General features: G+C 37.6%; 7 protein-coding genes across 10 annotated transcripts; 3 read left to right on the plus strand and 4 right to left on the minus strand.

The window, feature by feature from the left end:
- Window positions 1-16: 16 nt before the first annotated feature.
- LOC124298699 (dolichyl-diphosphooligosaccharide--protein glycosyltransferase 48 kDa subunit) lies at window positions 17-2,124 on the minus strand. Its single transcript, XM_046751063.1, has 3 exons — window positions 1,947-2,124; window positions 1,149-1,775; window positions 17-870 (listed from the first exon to the last, which is right to left on the minus strand). The coding sequence occupies exons 1-3, from the start codon at window positions 2,086-2,088 to the stop codon at window positions 326-328; spliced, it is 1,314 nt and encodes a 437-aa protein (XP_046607019.1). The 5' UTR covers window positions 2,089-2,124; the 3' UTR covers window positions 17-325.
- Window positions 2,125-2,217: 93 nt separating this feature from the next.
- LOC124298702 (uncharacterized) lies at window positions 2,218-6,102 on the plus strand. The gene is made up of 5 exons (XM_046751072.1): window positions 2,218-2,795; window positions 3,500-3,803; window positions 3,912-4,172; window positions 4,232-4,384; window positions 4,494-6,102. Exons 1-5 carry the CDS (start codon window positions 2,509-2,511, stop codon window positions 4,650-4,652), a joined length of 1,164 nt encoding a protein of 387 aa, XP_046607028.1. The 5' UTR covers window positions 2,218-2,508; the 3' UTR covers window positions 4,653-6,102.
- Window positions 4,767-8,345, minus strand: LOC124298705 (NECAP-like protein CG9132). Of its 3 annotated transcripts, none has more exons than XM_046751075.1 (4): window positions 8,250-8,345; window positions 7,669-7,928; window positions 7,009-7,405; window positions 4,767-6,937 (listed from the first exon to the last, which is right to left on the minus strand). In XM_046751075.1, exons 2-4 carry the CDS (start codon window positions 7,752-7,754, stop codon window positions 6,671-6,673), a joined length of 750 nt encoding a protein of 249 aa, XP_046607031.1. In that variant the 5' UTR covers window positions 7,755-7,928; window positions 8,250-8,345; the 3' UTR covers window positions 4,767-6,670. The 3 variants fall into 3 exon arrangements, with proteins under 3 accessions (XP_046607031.1, XP_046607032.1, XP_046607033.1); XM_046751076.1 differs by having other exon boundaries at window positions 7,669-7,922; window positions 8,250-8,344; XM_046751077.1 differs by lacking the exon at window positions 8,250-8,345 and having other exon boundaries at window positions 4,767-6,153; window positions 6,664-6,937; window positions 7,669-7,926.
- LOC124298704 (tRNA methyltransferase 10 homolog A) lies at window positions 8,072-10,671 on the plus strand. The gene is made up of 6 exons (XM_046751074.1): window positions 8,072-8,182; window positions 8,367-8,718; window positions 8,801-9,110; window positions 9,187-9,333; window positions 9,590-9,695; window positions 9,783-10,671. Exons 2-6 carry the CDS (start codon window positions 8,528-8,530, stop codon window positions 9,980-9,982), a joined length of 954 nt encoding a protein of 317 aa, XP_046607030.1. The 5' UTR covers window positions 8,072-8,182; window positions 8,367-8,527; the 3' UTR covers window positions 9,983-10,671.
- An 885-nt stretch (window positions 10,672-11,556) lies between these two features.
- Window positions 11,557-14,361, minus strand: LOC124298703 (reticulophagy regulator 3-like). The gene is made up of 6 exons (XM_046751073.1): window positions 13,784-14,361; window positions 12,783-12,908; window positions 12,562-12,658; window positions 12,248-12,398; window positions 12,000-12,128; window positions 11,557-11,871 (listed from the first exon to the last, which is right to left on the minus strand). Exons 1-6 carry the CDS (start codon window positions 14,008-14,010, stop codon window positions 11,600-11,602), a joined length of 1,002 nt encoding a protein of 333 aa, XP_046607029.1. The 5' UTR covers window positions 14,011-14,361; the 3' UTR covers window positions 11,557-11,599.
- Window positions 14,362-14,778: 417 nt separating this feature from the next.
- LOC124298707 (U6 snRNA-associated Sm-like protein LSm2) lies at window positions 14,779-16,328 on the plus strand. The gene is made up of 4 exons (XM_046751078.1): window positions 14,779-15,030; window positions 15,115-15,182; window positions 15,686-15,776; window positions 15,968-16,328. Exons 1-4 carry the CDS (start codon window positions 15,028-15,030, stop codon window positions 16,091-16,093), a joined length of 288 nt encoding a protein of 95 aa, XP_046607034.1. The 5' UTR covers window positions 14,779-15,027; the 3' UTR covers window positions 16,094-16,328.
- A 270-nt stretch (window positions 16,329-16,598) lies between these two features.
- LOC124298701 (LIM homeobox transcription factor 1-beta) lies at window positions 16,599-21,556 on the minus strand. 2 transcript variants are annotated; one of them, XM_046751070.1, is made up of 5 exons: window positions 20,822-21,556; window positions 19,218-19,637; window positions 18,820-19,125; window positions 18,204-18,302; window positions 16,599-17,397 (listed from the first exon to the last, which is right to left on the minus strand). In XM_046751070.1, the coding sequence occupies exons 1-5, from the start codon at window positions 20,937-20,939 to the stop codon at window positions 17,141-17,143; spliced, it is 1,200 nt and encodes a 399-aa protein (XP_046607026.1). In that variant the 5' UTR covers window positions 20,940-21,556; the 3' UTR covers window positions 16,599-17,140. The 2 variants fall into 2 exon arrangements, with proteins under 2 accessions (XP_046607026.1, XP_046607027.1); XM_046751071.1 differs by lacking the exon at window positions 18,204-18,302.
- Between the last annotated feature and the right edge of the window lie 1,113 nt (window positions 21,557-22,669).

Consider the following 22,669-nt stretch of genomic DNA (forward strand, 5'->3'; position numbering starts at 1 on the left):
GTTTTACACATAAGTATAAAATTTTCGAAATTTTATTGTTCTCTATCAACTCTGTATACTCTTAGCATTATTACCAATGGTAAAACTGTCACAAATGTGAAGCTATTTTCTTACAGCTAAACTTAACATTGAATTAATTGCAGAATACATTCCAATGAAATTTATCGGGCTACAGTAACAAACTCAAGATTTATCAAGATATTTTACAGAGAAAACTTCATGTGTTCGGTACATTGCAGTCGAGATTTGTTACACGGTGCTTGAAATAAATATAATTTAAAACATGTAGTTCTCAGAGAGTCTGTGGTAATCGAAGCTGCTACTACTACTCTGCTTTCGATTTGACGTCTTCCTTGTAATGCAGGAAAACAAAGGAGAATAAAAATACGCCTCCCATCATAGAGAATGCGCTTACATAATAGGGGAATGCACTAGGTATGAATCGCTCATACTGCGTATGTTGTAGGGGGCGGACAGAGACCTGTGTTGTACTGTACAGGTGAGTTATCCCAATGCGGTTATAATCGACTTTGAACTGATAGACTCCATAGACGTCTGGAATCTTGAATCTCGCTTCGTAACGGCCATTATCCAGTTTCTGCAATTTTGTACGAACGAAAGGATCTATCCTGACAAATTCCAACTGCAAATCATCAGCTTCATACGGAATCCATTTGTCCCCAGCTAGTTGTTCTATTGTAATGGTATACACGACGTCGTCCATCACAGTGTAAGCTGCAGGTGGTTCTTTCTCACCTGACTTCTTATGACTTACAGAAGAGGCACGAATCACACCGCTCTCTTTAAACACCCATTTAGACATAGCTTTAGCAACTGCTTCGTTTCCAGATTTCTCGTACTTCTGACCTCCTGAAAAGAATAATGAACTTATAGAATCGTAATTAAAGCCATTAATACTTTATTAAATGTAGCAACTGTTTGGAATTATTCGATATTTGTTTATTGTATAATAACATTAAATATTCTTGAGTCTCTGATCAAATGAAACAAATGCATAAGTCATATGAAAAACTCAACCATATAACGGTAAAATTCAAGACAACGCATGTTTCTATTGCCAATTAAAATATCGAGCACAATAAAGAAATATTACACTGGCTGCCACTAGAACATGTAATATAACCTACCTTGAGCTTTTTGAACAGAGCTAGTGAAAGCTTCGTCACTAAAGAAGAAAAGTGATCCAGAGAATAACACTCTAGCATTATTTCGTGCCTGGAGAGCAGCAATTAAGAGAGTATTTTTTCCAACAGCATGAGGATATTCTTTGACCGGTTGATCTGGATTGTACGAATAAGCGGAACTAGACGCAGTCAGCAACTGGAGGACTAGCGGGTTTTCAGTATCAGCAACAAGTCCGGTTCCTTGGTAAAGTAGGGGAGGAATGTTTTTGTCTCCGATGATCACTGGAGCATTAATTAGGTTTTCTGTTTCCGCTACAATAGTTGTGTGCTGACCCAAATCAGATACATCATAGTTCATGTGGTCTATGACAGCAGCCCCCTCCTCATCTACTTCAAATCCGCATTCCGAGGCTAATTCGCGGAGTACGTCTCCTGACTGAGAAGAACCAGCGACTAGGACATTTCCTCCTCCATCAATGAACTCGGTCACAGCGTCAACACTGAGAGCTCCACCAAATTCTTCGACCGATGGTGCAAATATTATCAAATGCGAGTATAAATATTCACCATATTTTGATAAAACGAGGTTCGCATCATCGGCTAACTTGAATGTCAGTGTATAACCTCGTTCTGCAAAATAGAAAAATTTTATTACTTTAGTTTATTACGAACGGGTATAATTTTTGAAAGATGTATTGAGTGATTAAAGTTGGTGTGTTAATTTTAAATAGGGTTATTGATTGGGCGAAATGAGCTGTATGGTGATTAGAGTGAGTGTGCAAGTAAAGGTTTATTACAGACCTTGCAGGGATTTGAAGAACATTGAATGTGTCTCTCGGATGGCTAGATTATCCAGCAAGACTAATGTCTCGCCACCGGCATTCGCCGATGCCAAAAAGCAGAGAAAACCCAAAAACACACTGGTCAAAGACATTTTCAACATTTCGACCGCTGACTTTGTTGCCACGAAGCTCGACTGCAGTGAAACGGAAATGAGCTGTAGTGAATATACAGCCAACAACACGGTCAAAAATAACTATAGCATCGCAAAAAAGTTGAACTTGTAATGACTCGCTTTTTATTTGTCCGTTTAATTTTCAATGATGTTGATGAAATTGTTGACTAAATGCAGAGCTTTCGTTATTATACAGACACGGTAAATTATCAAGACGTTACATGCAATTCGTAAGTGAAGTTTTATTGGACACCCTGTAGAACACGGTTGTCGATTAGCGAAATAACGACTAGCAGAAGACAGTCGAGTCGTGCTAAAGAAAGCTGGGGAAGGAAGTCCCAAGATCCGTAAGATTCACAATTCGCGAAGAGGGTTGGAAATTGTTATCAGCCACCAACTTGCGGCGAGATGTGGGCCCGTGCCCGTGTCATAATTTACGCGTTATATTTCTTAGTTATTCAGGTGAAGTTGATAAATTCTCGCACATCCTGGCGACTGAACGCGGATAAGGTTGTTAAGGCAGTGTCGGAAATTTCATCTCATGAAGATGAAGACCCAATTTTTTATATCTTGGCGAGTACCATTAACCTGGGCAATGGTCAAGGGTGGAGCAAAACAGACTCCAAAAATGAAAACCAAAAGTTGGATTTATTTTGCAACGACTGCAAAAACTTTATTAGCGGGAGCTATGACCGGTAATTTATTAAAAATTCATTTATTATTACAACTTAGCGTACCCAAGGATGCAACCCGAACAACCTTCTGCAATATTATGCTGTTGCTCTCAAACGTCTATGTAGCGCTGTGCTTTAGCAAATCAATATGATTGTTTATAAATTTATTACTTCACTAAATTTCCGATGAAACAATGGTAATTTCAATATCACTCACTCTGTACAGCAAAACAAAGTCACACTTGTTTCCGCATTTTTTTTACAGCTATATCCCAAGGCACGTTAATATATATTGTTTATTTTCAATTTTTTACTTTGACCTTCTATTCTATGAATCCTCATTTTATGATTTATTTTTGGATATTCCGAGCATGTCCAACAATGTTATTGTCATTAAAATAAAAAGTATGAAATAGTACATAAAACAATCGATGTATGTACGTACATACTATGTAAGTTGATGCATTTTCAATGTGAATATTTCGTTAGTTTAGTATTGCTATTTTATTATTCTTTGTAAGTTTTCATGACATTATTTCCCTATAACATATATTTTTGTCGACTTATTCCCGATGATCGTAATTTGATATGCATTAACTATTTTTGGCTAATAAGCTGCGATGTAATACCCAATGTAGTGTTTTGTTTCACCCGTAGTTAGTGTTTGCGTGTGGGTTGACGTTCTTTCAGCTCTAAGAAAGCCTTAAATTTGGTCCCCTTGGCAGACGGCTATCGTCATTTGCTTTGATGGACACACCGAACGTGACGGAAACTTTTCCCTCTTCATCTCAAACGTCAACAGAAAAATTTAATTGCAATTTGGTCCAGCGATGCGAAGAGGGAATTCTTGACTGTGGAAAGCCAGTTAATTTTACATATTACGACAACTTAGTTGGGGTCATTAATAGAAATAAACATCCCCTTGTACCAGAACCTAATGTCGCACTTATGTTTAAAAAAAGAGGTGCTAAAGTCACGGACATCGACATTGATTTGTTGGAAAAACGTTTGAAGAAGGCAAAAAGAGAGGTATGACTGGTCTTGATTCGGTTCATGTAAATACTAGAATAATAAGTAGTAAAAAACCATAGTCATGTGCTTTTTATTTCTTCTTTCTAATTTATTTTCTTATTTTAGAAACCAAAGTCCGTTCAACTGTATAATCAAATTGGTAATTTTTGGCGCATAAAAGGAAATGCACAGCGTTCCATAGAATGCTTTAGAAGAGCATTGGCTGTTTCCCCGCACAATGCAGAGGTATTGTTAAATTTAGCAAGAGTTTTACTGGCTCTACAATATTTGGATGATGCCACTTACTTGGCTAGGCGGTCGTTGGAGCTGCAGCCACCAGATCGCAATGCGTGGGAACAGTATCTCACTTTAGGACAAATATTTAAGGTAAAAATTGAAATTTTAAAATGAAAAAGATGTGATTACATCTGAAAAATTGTGTCTAGGCTTACGGTCACTTCCAAGAGGCAGCTGTACATTTGCGACATGCTTTAGAGCTGAAACCAGATCTTATGGATGCAGCTGACGCTCTAAAAGAGGTCGAATCACTTCCAGCCGCGAGTGTGCATGCCTACACGCTATTGATTATTGTGTGCCTGGTGAGTGAACAATATTAATTATGAATTTGAAAAGCATAATTGATAATATTCAGCTTCTTCGCTATCGTTTTTTCGGGTTCAAACAGTGATAAGATTGATTAACTTTCAGGTTTTAGGAGTTCTTTTGGTAGTTCTGAGCAGCGTGGAATGTGACGAGGATTCCAGTCTAGCATCAGAGCAACCCCAGAGGTCGGCGCGTCATTTTAATCGTGCACTAGCTATGCGGAGCTTGCGGCTTGGTGTATCTAGAAATAAACGTTGCGGATAAGTTTCAAAGTGTTGTGACTATTATGGTAGAATACATGTTGCCAACCATAATAAGTGATGTAATTTAACTCCCTATTGAGTGGTATTTTAACACTATTTGTATCAATCACTGCAATATCGTACTAACTATGCATTTTATTATATCGACAGACATAAATATATATTATGTAATAGAATATAACAATATACGATTCTGCTATCAGTGCTTCACGCCGTAAATTGGACCCCAACACATAACTTGTCGGTACACATAAGTATAACAATAGACCATCTTGCGACGCACAGACTGTATAGTTGACATTTTTTTCTCTTTTGAAGTAAATATATTGTATACTATGGAATGGAACTTATTAATTTTTCTTCTTATTTCTGTTTCATATAACATGGCCCTATATGCTATATTCCAAGATATTATAATTATCTTTATTTTTTAAGAATATTTATGTATTATACGCGCATGTTATACGAAAAAAGAGATTACCTAACTGATAATATATTCATGCATATTGTGTCACAGGACAAACGTATTGCATGCTCGTTAATATCGCCTAAAGAAAAGTAATCAAATCTCTTTTGCCAATTTAAAATTCGTCTTCTTTTCGGGTGTTTGACAATTTCTATTTTTTTTCTGAAATAATTGGTTCCACTTATATATTAATGAAAAATGGATAATCGTTACATATTATGTACAGAAATTGCTTACATGCAATTCAGTTCACGAATAATCGAGTTTTAACACATTGGATATAATTTTTTTAGAGGGTATGAAAAACTGGTGGTAGCTGTGTAATGTATTTCGATGAATATGTTAAGTTTCAATGCATTGCTTGTACAACTTGCTACTAATTTCATAAGTATAAACCTAAATATTTTGAATGCTAAACAGTTTAGTTTTTTTTTCTTCAAGTTTTCGTTTTCAAGTCTGTTACTTAATTGAGAATGATAACGAACTATATAACTCTATAGTTATTCAATCACAAACTTAACTTATAGTTTTCAGTAACACCTAATCTTTGTAAGTCAAAAAATGTATAACTTAAAAATTATACTTGTCTTATTTCAAGCATGCCGCTGCTATCAATTGCAACTTCATATAATGTTTCAATCATCCGGTATTTTACCCCTTTAAATACTATAGCAACACAATTAAGTTATCTTGTTGTATATACGCATACCTACACACACATCTCTTATGAATACACATATGTATACCTTTTCTATTCATTGTGATTTATGTAGGTATGGGTATTGCACACATTCATCTATGTTAACAGGATTTTTTCAACTCTTTTAATATATACAAACATCAAAAGCTAGCAACAATTCAGGCCTTGTTTGTAACAGGATAAATTCGCAAAATGCGTTTAAAAATCCTTCCTACCGAGTGATTCCGAATTTGTGCATCGGGATGTTTTGCCAGTCGTTTGCCGTGAGGATCACGCGATTTTCTACTCTTTTGAAAAAACTCACAGCTACATATTAGACACAGAGACATCCTTCACCTGATGATTATAAAATATAAGTCACAAACAATACTTAGATAATAGATACAAAAAAATATATGATTCTAGGCTACATTAAAGACCAAATCACTATCGAGAACACATACTAGAAATCACCCTAAATACTGATATCAATTGGGTGGCACAAACCATCTATAGCGCAAAGTCAATAAATTTCTTTACTTTTTCAATGATTAATGCGTTACTTTTTTAATTCGAGTCCTTATATAATTCCAACAGTAGTCAAATTAGAAACTGAAATCAATCATGGAATCGATACCTGATGGACACAGAATTTCATACATAGAAATATGATAAAAGCAAAACCGAATACTGTGTATTGTCTGAAATCGAACTCATTGCCATGTAAAAACCAGTAACTATAGAAATATGCGTTAGATATCTCCGAATATGTTACATTGTAAACATTTCATTATTGAACTAGGCAATGTGATAAACAATAAGTATAGATATCCTAATCTATATCATATCTGAACCTCAAACTCTTACATCTTGATTAGAATTGTACCCAGCTGGCATTCGTTGCGGTTGCAACGGACCCAGAAGCCGGTGGTTGTTGAGTTGCACTTGCAAATTCTCCCCATTCAGAACCAGTCTGAGCAGGTTGATTTGGCTGCGTTTGGAACGATCTGTGAGCTGGTGAAGAGGTTGGGGTTCTCGCTGGAGGTGGGGCTATTTTTACGCCACCAGGGGGTGGAGGTAAACCAAGCGCTGCGTTTCCACGAGACTTGGATTTTGAGGAAACCTCGCTGCCATCTTTTTTCTTCAAGAGAAAGTGAAATTTTTTGTAAGGTGAAAACGTAGTGAATTAATAAAATAATAACAATAACATACAGTAATTTTCATGTTGATTTTTATCGTCTCTCCCTCTTTGAACCTAAGATCCAACTCCTGCTTTGGAACATCTTTTTCCTTTTCAATCTGATCTCGGTTCTTCAGCCACTTGAAGTGATCTTGAAGAGCAACGTTTAGATCAAAACTGTCCGATCTGTCTAGGAATCCAACTCCAATGAACGCGGATCTTCCGTTGTCGTCTTGTATTCTCAGTACAAAATATCTCGAAGAATCTGTAACTGGTTCAACCGCAATACCAGGATACGTATCGATTGGACATTTAGCAAACAGCTCTCCAGAAACTTTGTCTTCGAGTTTAATGGTAACGGCATCACCTTGCGATACCAGTCGCATTCGTCCTGTCCACGACGGCTCCTCAAGATTCCAATCAGCTGCTCTATTTGTGAATAATAAGGATTGTAATCAGAATGTTGTAAAATAAACTTTGATTTAGATGCGAATGAATAAATAAATATACTTTATATTTAGCGAATTCGCGAATTTTTATTAAATTTTGACGTATTAATAGAGATTGTGTTAGGCTGAACTTTCTTCCTACAAATAAGGGAAATGACAGACAGTAAAAAATTATTGCGTCAAATAGGTCAATTGCAATAGAAATTGGGTGTTAAAAATTTTGTCAATAAAAGCTGGTCTTACCGATAACCCCTATTCGTTGACCTTGGTGGAATTTTAAAGACGAATACTTCAGATTTAACAAGCAAAATACTCTCGTATGTTTCCATCACGAGCGAAATGTTTCAATAGTCAGGTTTCACCTAAATTTCAATCCAGACTTGACACGAGTACGTTTTGACAACTCGTTTACACACTGACAAATCTCCGGCGTGATGCGATTAACTTTATCTCGAGTCACGCCTCCTCCGCCCACGCACCTTCCGTTGTGTGTTTGGCTATAGCTGTAGCGTTCCGTTATAATTCCGTTGGACAACATAGACAGGAGATTGAAGATAATCAATGAGGCGTATGAGCTGTTTTCTGCTGTTTCGAAATTATACGTTTATAGGAAAGAAAATGATTTTTATCCATTATTAGTATGAAATTGTCGAGAAACCGTAAATTTCGATACACTAAAAGTAAAGGATCAATAAGCCTTCTATATTTAGATAATTTTTGTTTCACTTGACATCGCAACATAAATCTCGCTCACTGGGTAAATTCCAAAAATTCTTTTATATCTACTTATTACTAGTGCTAAATAACAAAGGTGACATACGTACGAATACAATAATATAATACTAAAGTCTGATTGTTTACATCATTTACATATAATATGGTTGGAGCCAGTAGCTTGGTGCGGCAAACTTTTCAGCTAAACTCACATGATATCATTCTAGGAACTTTTGTCTGACTTTTGTTCTTCCTGCATGCGCAGGAAGTTTAGTTACCTGGAATCAGAGTCAAATTGTGGTTAAATTCAATTTAACTAACCTCGACAAGTAGCATGGCCCAAGTAAGGTTAAGTTTTAACGAACAAATAACAGTGTGAGCCAACAGAATGGAAGGCACGGAAATGGTATGTGATACTAGTGTGGAGAAGATTGAATCGGCGGCTGATTTGAGCACCGAAATATCGAATTCTGATAAAGTTGACGCCGACGACAAAGTCGCGCTAAATTTATTGAGCAAGAGTCAATTGAAAAAGATTAAAAAGAAGGAGAAATGGCTTGAAAGAAAAGTTGAAAAAAGGTGTAGTAATTTGTGGAATATAGGTGACATCAGTACTAAATACTATATTAATTGCCAACTTACACTTTCTCTACATATTCAGGCAGAATGAACGAGCCAAGGCGAAGAAGAGGCGTGCGATTGCACGGGCCAATAATATAGATTTGGGCCCATCGCGTAAAGCATTGAAGAAGTCTACGATGGCTGACAGCAGTTGCAAACTTACAGTGACTATAGACTTGTCATTTGATGAATTAATGATAGACAAAGATATTGCCAAACTTATTAAACAAATATTAAGGTGCTATACACTAAACAGGCGAGCGTCAGCTCCGATGCAATTTTCATTGACTAGTTTCAATGGGAAATCAAAACAAGAAATGGCCAAACATAATGGATACGAACATTGGGATGTGAGCGAGATGAGATATTTCCTTAATAAAAATAATATTCACACTAACATTAACCAATTGTCTTCAACTATTGCAGGTTCAATTTTACTCCGAGTCATATTTGAACAAGTATCCAAAAGACAAGATAATTTACCTCACTAGTGAATCAGAAAATGTTATTGAATGCTTGGACTTTGACTGCATCTATGTTATTGGTGGCCTTGTAGACCATAACTCTCAAAAGGTGCTGTTCAGATCTTTAAATTTGACATATCAAATTGACATAACAATTTAGGGAATAAATTTATTTTGGATATGAGGATTAATTAATACAGACCACCGAATAAAAGTATTAACTCTTTTGTTGCGATAAATATGTGGTAAATCTTGTGTGTCACTTTTGTTGCTTTTCTGAGAGTCATAGAGATATTACAAACTCTGCAATCGATAATTTTTTTTCTTATTATGACTTTACCACATATTTCAAATACTCCATGCAGGGATATTGTTACAACCTTGCTGTAAAAAAGGGAATAAGACACGGGCAGCTGCCATTAGCAAAATTCTTACAAATGAAAGCTAGAAAAGTTTTAACTGTTGATCATGGTAAGTGAGATGGATAATTATTTAAGTCAAATTATTAGGTTTCTATTTGGCCAGCGCACATTACTAACAAATGATTATTATTTTCAGTTTTTGAAATACTGCTCAGAGTCACTGAAGGTAAAACTTGGCAGGAAGCGTTTTTGCAAGTATTACCGGAGCGAAAAAATGCCCAACCTGTATCAAAGGGTTCAAGTGATGCTTTAGAAATTATGAAAGATATCATTAAAAGTGACTTAGAAGAGAGCAGTGATCGCTATACAAGTGAACAACTCAAAGATTCTGCGTGACAAACGTTCATCGAAAGCTAAATGAAAACTTAAATCTGAGGCCGTCGAAGTAAATAGAGATGCAATACTTATGAAATATCACTGAGTTTAAAAATAAAACACCGTTGGAAATACTGCATATGATACAAATTAAATGCATCATGATGACTCTAGTCCGAGGATGACAGCAAGAAAACAAATAAATTATTCAAGGTATGCAATTTAAGATTCTTTACTTGAAATGTGATTGAGGCAGTTAGTTTGTAGATGAATTTTTCCTGATTATCACATATGGCAAGTAACGGTTTTGGAATATAATATTATTAAGATATGTATTTATTATTTCAAAATTACGAGAATCATACATAAAGCAAATTCGTTTTGTTTAGTGTAGTTATGATTCACTGCTTATCATAATAAGTACATATGTGGGTAAATAAATAAATTTCGGCTATTTATGTACTAATTGTACAGACTCAACCGAACAAAATTGTTCAATAAGATCATTACTTGTTTTGTTCAGCCTGTACTATTGTAAACATTCTTTTCTCGCGTTTATTGATTTTTTTTTCATGAAGTCATAAGATGATAAAACCACTTATGATATCACGATTCTCAATACCATCCATTTACGAAAATCTAATAGGTTTTGTCAGAGAAAACTTAGTTCAACTGTAATATTTGAGTGTGGATAATTTATGCACGCTACAGAGGTTCTCAAATATATGATACGTAAGTATGTATGGCTCTTGTACACAAGTTTTTCTTGTTGAATTAATTACTATTTAAAACGGTCACTATTACCATAGTCGCCGTCTGTGAATTGATATCAATAACCTGTTTCAGTTTTGAAATATATTTCTATTCGGTCACAGTTGTCGAAAAATTTAGTTGAGTCTCATTAAGATGTCTGCAGTAGACCTGCTGTACTCCAAAATTTCAGAAATAGTCTATCTTTCCTTGTTTTTGATCCACTTCTATTCTCACAATTTTGTTCAAGTTGAGTGGTTGACATAAATTATTAGATAAAATAATTGCGATTTCTTGCATCACAAAACCCATGTCCACATCTATACTTTGAGAATAAAATTGCCATTGATGTACATTATAATCAAGATCTGAAAATATCTGTAATATCATATAATAATTAAGGAACCCAATTCATTGCTAAATTTTATTGCAAATTTTCGAAACAAGCATGACACATATCTGAGTCTTGCCTGTTATATTTGTAATAATAATTATATCAAAATTATTATATCCACCTGTTAAAATCTACCTTCTTGTGTCTAAGAATAATCACACCACTTTGATATTACCAAGAACCAGTTAACCGTATCCCAACCAATATCTGTAATCACATCTTTTACATTGAACAAAGTAATTCAAGAATTATATACCCGTATATTTGGTTATAATATTCATTATTTTGAATTCAAAATTAATCTTTTTTTACGTACTGTGTATTATAAATTGAAGTAAAATCCAGCATTCATCATTTTTACTTACTGTGTATCGTAAATTCAAGTAAAAGCCAACATTCATCATTTTCACAGCCAAATCAGGTAAATGGTGTGATTGATTCAGATGCGAGATATTATCAATTGTTATATATTACACAAAATTTATGTCAAACCTCTAAACGTTCTTGACATTTACAACTTCACGAGTGTCAATTATTTCAAATTCGCTGTCGCTGTCGTCGCTATGTTGAGAAATTTTCTGTGGCTGAAGTTCGGCTTCTTCCTCAGATGATGATCCTCTTTCAAAATGACCACTTTGGAACTTAATGCCATCAACTTCAACATCGTCGGTACTTAATTCCAATTCGGACAGTTCCAAACCGTCCGTGCTACCGTCTTCATGGGAAGGCATTCTTAGACCAACCAATTCTTTGTCATTAAGAGGATCTGTGAGTGAAATTACTATATAAGATACTAGAAAACTATCTCTGAGTTAAAGTATCAGTAATGTGAAAAAATGACTTCAACCCTCAGCGGTGTTGCTATTGTTACAAATCAAAGTGTGAAAACTGTACCAATTTGATTTTCCACTGACAAACTAGTCGGTGTAAGACTTTGATCCCCACTTTCTCCTGCTCGCTTTAACACTTGTAAGTTATCTTCTGTAACCGCAGGCAGAAACTCTTCTATTTCGCTATCCCATTCTGTAAGAATAATTCTTCAGATTAATGCTTGGTAAATACAGAGTTGGTTCTTCAAAAATTTTAACACTCTATCCAAAACAGCTGCAATTTATCTTGATCAAGTCTCACTTGTCATTCACCTTTAGACGTCATAACTTTGCACGGTATATGCAAAAGAATCCCAGGTCCTACTAAGATACTCATTAAAATTGTGTAAGCTAAAAGTGTCCCAGAAATTGCTCGTCCTGTCAGCCAGAGACCCAACGAAACTGCACAAGTAGAAGCGCAGAACTGAAGGGAAAAGGAAAGGCCATAATAGAAAATACTTATTTTTATATCATTCAACAGCTATAGATAAGATTAAAATAAATTTGGCATGTGAATTGAAGGAACGCGATTAAACTCAAATAAGTAAAAATAATGATGTAATATTTATTAAATGAAAACATCCTACCACTCCTGGCTGTTGTTTGCGCAATTGCTTGAGGTTGTCAACACCAGACTTTAGCTGACGAACTATTTTGTTCAGCTGCTCTGACTTGACATGTGGGCTGTAAACACATGATTTGTTATCTGGGTTATTTATCATTATCGAATAACCAAAAATATTACATTGAAGAAAATCTCTTACCGATGAATCAATGCAAATGTGAAATGTCAAAAGCAATAACTTACGTCGCTACAGTTGGTGATTTATTATCCTTTTGGGCCTGTGTCTCAAGGGTGCTGTAGCAGAGGACCACGACTAGCGCAGCACTGCTGGCTGCTGCAAAACCGCGAACCTCCAATACGACAATTCCCCTGAAAAAATTGAGATAAAAAAATGTATAACTGTTCGTAGTTATGCTAAAATATTGAAGATCATAGTTTTTTGATTATTATGTTCGGTAACAGGTAAAAATTTGTAATTAGACTTATAAAGAGTCAAAGGTTCAATAAAATGTTCTATCAATTGAAAAAAACAAGTTTGTGTATCACCACTACAGATAAGATCTGATTTATCTTCCAGCGTCACTTCCTGAATACTGGTCGCACAGAATTGAGTACAATCGTGTGTTCATATCAATAAAAAAAAAAACAGATTATACATATTCAAGGCTGAATAATACATTGCAATAGTATCTCATTAAAGTTTATATACAAATTCACACTGTCTTCCGATAGCTTGTTGTGAATATCTACGCTGTGAACAGCTGATAATTAATACATTACATTCTACGGAATTAGACTGTATAGGTAAAGTTCATTTGCTCATATGTACACATACGACGTTGAAACAAATTTACGGCAATAGCTATGTTTCACCATCAAATTTCAATACCTCTACTTTACCATGTTACAAAATCAATTTTTAGTTAAGAAGAAAGACGCCAGCAGACCGAGAGTTATGATTTATTTTCATATGAGAAAAATAAATTTTTTACTCTTACAATATTCGATTCATTAACTTGTATGATTTTATATGATTCTGCAAATTTTAAATTCCCATTGTTATCGCTAGAAACATTTTTAGAGGTATAAACAGAAAATGTTGAAAAAGGTGGCACGACGTGTTCGCCTCTTTTGTGATCATATAAATTGCAAATCAATTTTTATGAGAGTATGGTAAATTTAGTATGCGATAAAAAGAAAAAGAGAAAAAATGTTCAGCCAACGGGTAATATCGTGCAACTTACCAGAACAATAAATTGAAGACAATGACGACGGAGATACTATTCACTGAATTCTCCCAGAGCAAAATGCTTTCCAGAATTGTTAAAAATCTGTTGGACGTGTTAAAGTTGTACTTAACGTCTCCGGGACGATTATTTTCGGACGTACATTCGTCGTATTTTTCGGGGACATTTTCCTTCTCCCGAAGCCTCCAACGAAAATAATACGCGATGTTAGTTAATTTCTCCATGACTTGATGAAAAAAAAACCTCCTAAATGATTTATCAGTTATTGTTTTTAACCAGCATGGCACTGTTAAAAACTCGTCTCCGTATTATTTTTAGCGCGTGACAACGAAATTTTGCGACAGTCAGGCACACACCCCCACTTTGTTGTGTTCTACCTTCGATCTATTCGGTAGAAATTTTCTTCGTCTTTTATTCTATTTTATTCCTAACACACGAGACTTTGTCCCCGTCGACAACCGCAACAGTAAGATCTCCGATAATCGCTGCGCAATAGAAGCTCACGTCAAGCCCTAAACGCGCAATAGTATCTTCGCAATCCTTAGGACTGCGTAGGTCTCAACTACGTTTTCGCACTAATGGTTCGTGAAAATTGCGATGTTTGCCTACAGCGAAACTGATGTTGGGAACCATGTGGTTCACCCCCACCACCTCACAACGTTCAACCGTCCTTCTCCGACCTGGATATTCCCCATGCTGTTCTCTCCGTCCGGTGCATTCGCGTACCTTCCTTTCTCTGCTGGAGCGCTTTAAATATATCTATCCTTTTTAAATTACGTAAACCGTATTTATCACATTTCTTCTCTTTGTTCCCAACTATGTACATTTACATCCAAATCTCAACCCGATCCAGGCCAAATAACGGAGCTTCTATACCGTACGAATCAATACGGTACATCGATTATAAATTTTAATTTTATTCACAGTTTTCAATTGACGTTTTACCAAAATTTGTTAAGTCATTAGCGTTATTCTGCACATTTGTGCGTACCTATACGTACATATTGGGAACGTAAGTTGCCTGTCCTTCCGCTCATGCGTCCCGCGCGCATTAACCCATGATTCTTTTATCAATACGATACCTCGACATTCCATCGACTATCGACCTAAAACTAGGCATCTGGACTATCGATATCTAGCTGCGTGTCGAGAGCGTTACGTTCGGTTTTGTAACGAAGCGGCATAACCTCCAAAATTGAACGAGACACATAACCTGTGATTTTCTATGTTGTTCGGTAAAAATGGTTAGCGAAATATTTAAAAACGTCTTTGTATATTCTATACAGTTGAGGGGTTATAATATTGGTCTTATTTCTTCTCTTTTACAGTTATTCTACTCGTTTTTCAAATCTTTGGTCGGGAAGGACGTCGTAGTGGAGTTGAAAAATGACCTGAGGTAACGTAAATATGCAACAATAAATCGTAAACATTCTCCGCATAATCTGCCGTGCTTAAATATACTTCCATTCAGTATTCGAGATTCGGAAGATACGGAGAAATTCAACAACGTCAATGGTCCACATACATGTACTTGAATAAATATGAATACAAATTCCGGGTTTGCAGATAGTCAGTGTTCTCAGTTTGTTGTCACTCGGTTCTCAAACTTGTCATTTGAGCTTTATTCGTTTTATTTGAGTTGTGAGAGTTATTTCTATTGTTGTTATCATACGATATGTTTGAAAGCTCCAATTACAATTTTCAAATGTTACAAGTTTTTTTTCTGTATCCATTCTAAGTTAACAAGCAATCCTGTTCACTTTTCTGACCGATTGTAACTCAGTCCATTTTTTCATTTCTGTCTGCAATCTAAATATTGATCAAACTTGCATTATGTATTATTCTTAGTCAGCTTTTGCAAATACCAATTACTCACCGTTGTTATTATTATATTTTCAGTATTTGTGGTACCTTACACTCTGTGGACCAGTATCTGAACATCAAGCTCACAGACATCAGTGTGACGGATCCAGATAAATATCCTCACATGGTTTGTAAAGTTACCACATGTTGATCAGTGATGTATGTTATAAGAAACTATAATCCGGCGAAGCCAGTACACAATAACACGTATTAAACATTTACTTGAATTATTCTATGTCTGGAGATATCCTACTTTCCTTAATTTTGTAATTCGGCAGTACAGAATTACTTGATCCAATTTTTGGTCGTCTGTTACAGTTGTCAGTGAAAAACTGTTTCATCCGTGGTTCTGTAGTGAGGTACGTTCAACTTCCTGGAGACGAGGTTGATACACAGCTTTTGCAAGATGCTGCACGGAAAGAGGCCGCTGTACAAACCCGATAACAAATCAGTACCAGTAATGCTTACATGTATATTACGATTTACAATAAGACGTATTATAGACCGTTATGTTCAGTACGGTTTGATTGATAAAGTTTAATTTATTTAAATTTAATTTACGAAACGGGTGTTTATTCACGTTTGTAACAAATCACTGAATCTGTTGTCAACGGTTTGGCGAAAGTTCAAAGCAACATGATTGTAAGAAACTACAAATAAAACTTATTTTGTACGAATAGCAGATGTCAATTTTTTTGCGAATTCTTGGATCTTGAATAACGTGAGAAATTGAACGATTATTTTGTGTAATTATTTATCCCATACGTGCTTGAGGTACAGTGTTATGTCATTTTATTCGGGATTTGTTGCCAAGAGAATTTTTGAATTTACGTATCTATTGCTAATCAGGTCGGGTTGAAAATAATTATTTTTTATATCATTACTTCTGTCCAAAACCAAATAGAATCCTCCCATATTACAGTTTTTCGGTAACGATATTTGGTTTAGCAACTTTTTATTATTATAATATATTAAAGTACACTTATTATTAAACGTAAATACAAATATTCTTCTACATCTCTTTTATTTGGTATCAATCTTCATATTTAAAACTGAAAATCGATGTTTCAACGAAGTATATATATACGGTAAAACTAAAGCAACGGATTATTCTTTGGATTTAGCTATATACGATGAAATAAATACACGTAACTGGGTGATTAATTTTTTTTTTTTCAATAAATTAAAATATATATAAGTAATCATAGTATTGGTTGATCAAAATAATCGGTATCTCAGAAGGAAGTAAGTTTAAAAATCAACAACTCGAACGACAGCAATAATAGTTTACCAATTCTACGGGTCATCGAAGAAAACCTGACTAGAACAATATTACACAGCAGGTCGTTGAATCTCTACTCGTAAAAGGTACATCTACATACATGCGCGTACTTTGTTCGTTTCGTTTGAAAAATAATCTTCGAGTGAAATTCATTACGCGTAAGTTTCAGTTTAAGCTTGATCAAGCCCCAGCCTCCAAGGCTCAAACCCCTACGCGTGTTCGCCGCTAAAATAACTGCTTTGCATCATGAAGAGTTTGTCTATCGGATTATGCATCGCGGCGTGTAGGCTCTGGGAAAGTGTCGGCGCTTCGTGCGGGGGAGGTCCGTGATGGGAATGAGGCCCACCAGGATGACTCCCATCCGGGCCCCCGTTATCCCCATCCCCGATATCGAACCCGGCCTCGGTACCGTCCAGAGAAAGGTCACTGCTGCAGAAACTCTCGCCGGAATGTCCCGCGTATGTGTCTGAAACGCAGATGAGGAAAATATGCAAAATCGAAAACATCAGAGTATCTTGGTTGGTATTTAAAATCAGTCAACTGTAAGACAAGGTTCGATTTATTCGAGGTACTTCGCAGTGCGCTCATCCTCAGTGAATTAACCCACAAAAAATAAACTGAGCCAACGATGCAAAGTGTATATCGAATAAAATAGTCTTCTCGAAGAAGGAAATGGGGAAGGAATTGAGAGTGAAGTTCGAGGATCGCGAGCGTCTGCACTAACGATGAGTGACATTTCCAGTCGTGTTTACTGCACGGTGCAATTTTTTATCGTTATCAGAAAAAATATATTTCAGAGTCAAAGATAAAAATGAGTTTTATAGCTGTAATCTGTAAATCTAGTATGGTATATATATGCATGTGTTAATATTCTCTTTGATCATGGTCCTTGTACCATATTGTCTTGTAACTATTGCGATAAATTGATGTTGTTGCAACAATAAATTGTTGTCAAGGCCTTGTTTAGCTGAAAAATGAAGGGAAATAAACAAACAGATTCAATGTTGGAATAGTCAGAAAATGTAGTACTGGCAATTACAATCCGCGCTCTCAATAGTAATACCAGTATTATACTAACAACAGTAATTTCCGCAGTATCGAAACTGTTTCTGTGACGATATGTTTCTTGGTAGAATTTTCCATTAACTGCAAAAAATGAAGTTATTCTCGGCGCATGGACATTTCACATGTGAACGAAAGCTCGTGTCAGATCTGGTTGGGCAAAATTTGGGAAACGAAAGCGGCGGCGACGGTGAAGCGTCAACAACTTACCGTCGGGTGAGTAAGGGTTGTTGGGGTTGAGCGGCTGCGTGGCCGAAGGGAAGCTGGAAGAATCCCCGTCGCGCATGCTCAGCGCGTTCAAGTAATGACCTGTGAACGAGACGGCATAGAAGAAAGGTGACAAACCCACACTACGGAAGAGAGAGAGAGTGAGAGAGAGAGAGAGAGAGAGAGAGAGAGAGAGAGAGAGAGAGAGAGAGAGAGAGAGACTCGGTGCCACGGAGCCCCTCCTTATATTCTTTAACTTATAAAACTGACGGGGTAAAAGACCTCCCTTATGCCTCTGGGCGACACAAGACTTCGCGGGGTCGTCTTCCCAGGAATTTAACGCCCGTCACCCGGTGACACATGCCTCGCAATATCCGTTCCGCAGTTAGGCGGGGGCTCTGCTCTTTAAGATTTACGTTTTCGCATGTCGACTGACAGACTGAGAAACATGAAAGGAAGAAAGAAAGTGGAGAGGAGCAAATAACGCGAGCATTTATTCTCGATCGCTGTTGGCGAAGTTTGCGACGTAGGTGCACATAAGTGGTCAATCGTGATCGGAGAGGGGATCGTGAGGCTCGGTATTAATTACAGAGAGTTCCGCGCAAAGTTTAAAACTCACTGTGATCGCTGTGAGGACTTTCCCCGGCGCGTTCCTCCTTCGGTTCCTTTTCGGCGCCAGGTTCCGCCTTCGCTTTTCTCTGAAGTTTCTTCATCTTCGCCCTCTGATTTTGGAACCAGACTTGCACGACCCGAACACTGAGACCAGTGTCTTTGGCGAGAGCCTCGCGCACTTTTCTGCAAGGCTTAGGCGACACTTCGAAGGACGCTTTGAACTGGCGTCTCTGAGCGGAAGTCAGAATAGTGCGGGGCCTTTTGGGACCGCGACGCCCGTCCGGAGGTCGACTTTCGTCCAGGAGGTCGTCGTCTGGAAACATTCGACGCCAAGTAGTACTTTTAGTTGCATCGTTATGCTCACGCGCTCATGATTGCAGGGGTAAAATATTTCGAAACGCATACCTTGAGGACTGTGAACGTAACGCTCGTGCTCGAAGTCTCTTCTACATATGGGTTGCCCCTGTCTCAGGATGAAATGAGCCCCTCGAGGAAGGCTCTGTCCGCACATGCAGCAGGCGAAACATTCGACGTGAAAGAAGAGGCCGGCCACCCGCATCACGAGATCCGAACATCGAATCTTTTCCATGCATCGGCTGCACTTCACCGCGAATATGCGCTCGTAGTCCACCCTGCAGTAGAGCTTGTGATCCCGGGTGAAACAGGTGTGAACCAAGGGAGACGCGCATGCAGCGCAAGAGAGGCAATCCTCGTGGTAACTTTTCTCTCCTACTCGCATTACGTATCTGTCCGCAATGCCTCGACCGCAAGCTGCGCAAATCGCCTCTAGGAGTCCCGCCTCCGTCTTCACCGACACCGTTGGTTCTTTAACAATAACAATTGTACAATGAGCAGGGTTGTTGTGATGCTGAAAAACTGGAACAAGTCCCGGTGTTTGGTTAAAAATATAAATATCGGAATTAGTTATTGACATTCGAAGAAAAATAATTGTCCAACTATTGCGTTATATGATTAAAATTAGCAGATCATTATTAAACTCGATGTGATAACAATCACCGGAAAGTTCGGAAAATTACTTATAAACCAATTCAAATTTGTAGGGAAAAAGTAACGTATACTTATTCCACGACATCTGGAAAATTCGGAGATATTAGAAAATAAACGAATACTATGTTAGATATATACTATCACTGTGGTTCCATAATAATCAACCTTGACTCTGTTTACATCTATACAATTTAAGATCAAACTATTTTCCCTGTATTGTTTGCGAACGTTGCGTACAAACAAATGACCAGTTTCACTGATCATCATTAAAAGGTATATTTTGCTGAGCAAATAATATCGTTTGACCTGTAGTTCGTCGTTGGTTACAGTGATTCCCATGTGATTTTATTAAAATTCTTTTGATTATTTTTACGTCAGCGAGAGCACCGGACGATTTAAAAATTAAAAGCTGATCGGATGGCTCGGCGGGAGTCTGGTGCAGCTACTGCGAGAGCTGATCGACATCTGTTGCAGCGCCCGGAGTTGAACCACGGGGAGGAATTCAAGTATTTGACGAGAGATACGTCATTCAAACGCCACTTCGAGTGCCAATAAAGGCACTCTGCACATACGCATAGCTTTGTGCAAATACATACCCGCGTATTATATTCTATATCCACGTCCTAAGCACGTATAGTACAAGCTATGACCTGCGGTGTTATTGCGTTTGCTCCGCGCTTTCGTGCTTCTTCTGGATCCGCGCGGAACACATCGATATAATATCACGGACGGATTAGTCGGGAACGTAAATTGGCTGTCGCATTAGCCGAGATGTCAGTCTGAACGCATCGAATTTAGGAAAGTGCAATTCGTTCGATACTGTAACGAAACGCGACCGGATCATTTCTCGCCTGTTTAAACCAACTCGATCGCTGAACACTGATATTTACACTTCACTCGAAGCTTTTTAGACTGTGCAAACGAATGATTGCAGGTGGTATAACGCAACACGGGATGGGTCGATTCGTGTAATGGATCAGACTTTTTTTTAACGTTCTCACCAGAGTTATTGTTGTTCATTCCTGGAGGGAAAGACATTGTTGGTGTCGGTAGCAATGGTTGGCCCGGTTCTCCAGGGTGGTTGTTTGGCCCTGGGGCCGACGGGTAGAATTCCAGCATGTTCGTACGCCTTAAGGATATCGTGGCTGAAGAATTTCGTCGCAACACTCGCAACGAGTCCCAGCCGCGGCTGACCAAGACGAGAATCTACTACTCGAACGGCGCAGATACCGCGGTCAGGATTGATCCTCAATTGGGTGCAGTGAGATTATTACAGCGGCGTATAAAAATCTCGATAAGAAAAGAAAGACACGTCCACACACATAACATTCACTGTAATAAAATTCAGTCCTTCGATGCCTCGCGTGCACAAATCTTTCATCCACTTGTCTGTAATATACATAAACTTGTGCACTTTCACAGTCCGTGATTAATTGTAAGTAGATTTGTTATTCTTCCTCAGAATCGCAACTTCTTGAGCTTCTCGCGAAGTTTTTTTTTGTTTCGACCTCTTCGCACGTGGCTCTAGACACCAGCGCGAAGTTTCGAGTTCCGTGTCTCGATAACTCTCAAAGAAAAATTCGTGCAGTTGTAAAAGGGTTTTCATCCGATGTTGCCAATCGATCCTCCGATGCCAAGGACACGTTGATCCGCAAACAGTGACCGTCGTCGTCGTCGTCGACGCCGTCGTCGTTGTCCAGCTGGTGTCTTCCTCGTCGTGCACCGTCGGCGTGGCGACTTCGCTGCGCGATGACAATTTTTTGACAGACGGGAGCATGTGCGTCCTGCGTCTGCCGGACAGGAAAATCATCCCCAACCCCCGAGAGGCGCCAAGCTGGGCGTAGCCTCAGCAAAAGCTCAAAGGCTTTACGCCGATTGGTCGTAGCCAGGGACTGCCTCCTCGTTTGCTCAGGCGGGGGTGGACGCCGGTGGTTCTCAAACCGGCACTTTCACCTCGGATCAATATATTCAACGGGCCACGAGTACGAGGCATAATGAATACGATTCGCGAATGGTTTAGTGCCTGCAAACTCGGTATTGGAACTCTCCAAGGCTCGTATAGATTACTGTCACGTACGTCAACGAATTTCTCTCTTGAAGCGAGCTTTTCCCTTTGTCAGTTCGGAAAATGCAAGTTCTATTTGATCGCAAAGGAGTGGAAAAAAATAAAAATAAAAACAAATTGTTCGTTTAATGTGACGAGTAGAAATTATATATAAATTATACTTGTCGAAGGGATTGCGATACTTTGTCATAAGATTGCAGAGCTCGTAATTTACTCAGGATCGAAGTGTACTCTAAATAATTCCGTAGGTGTGCTTTCCGTATGATCTTTGAAAATTATGCGAATATTTTTTGCAGAGTAAAATAATTTGAGTGTCCGTCTATCTTGTTGCTTCTTGATCATAGAAATCACATGAAACACATTCGAAGTTCCGTTTATGAAAAAATTGATCCTGTAGTTTTTTCCTCTGTCCAATCGTAAGTCGGATGTTTTTGAAATGTATGATATAATATGTGGGTTTTACGGGTCAAGCTTGCGATTTTTGAATGGAATATTCTGAAAATTACCACTTACTGCATCATTATCCCACGATTCAGCGATCAGATTTTTTCAAGTTTTATTTATCCAAACGGCGTGCAGAAATGAAAAGACCGTTTCTTAATCCTTACATCGAGTGAAAGATAGTTCCAGATTTAAGGTTAATTATGAGAACCTTTTATGAAGTATTGCTTAAAAAAAATATCACCATTTATCAAGACAGGGCCGAAGATTTCAGAGACACATGATGCTGAAACTTGAACGCAATCTCGCACTTAGTATTCAGTAAAAGTTCTTTTATCATTGA

Source organism: Neodiprion virginianus, chromosome 2, assembly GCF_021901495.1.
Source record: "Neodiprion virginianus isolate iyNeoVirg1 chromosome 2, iyNeoVirg1.1, whole genome shotgun sequence".
NCBI classification, from domain to species: Eukaryota; Metazoa; Arthropoda; class Insecta; order Hymenoptera; family Diprionidae; genus Neodiprion; species Neodiprion virginianus.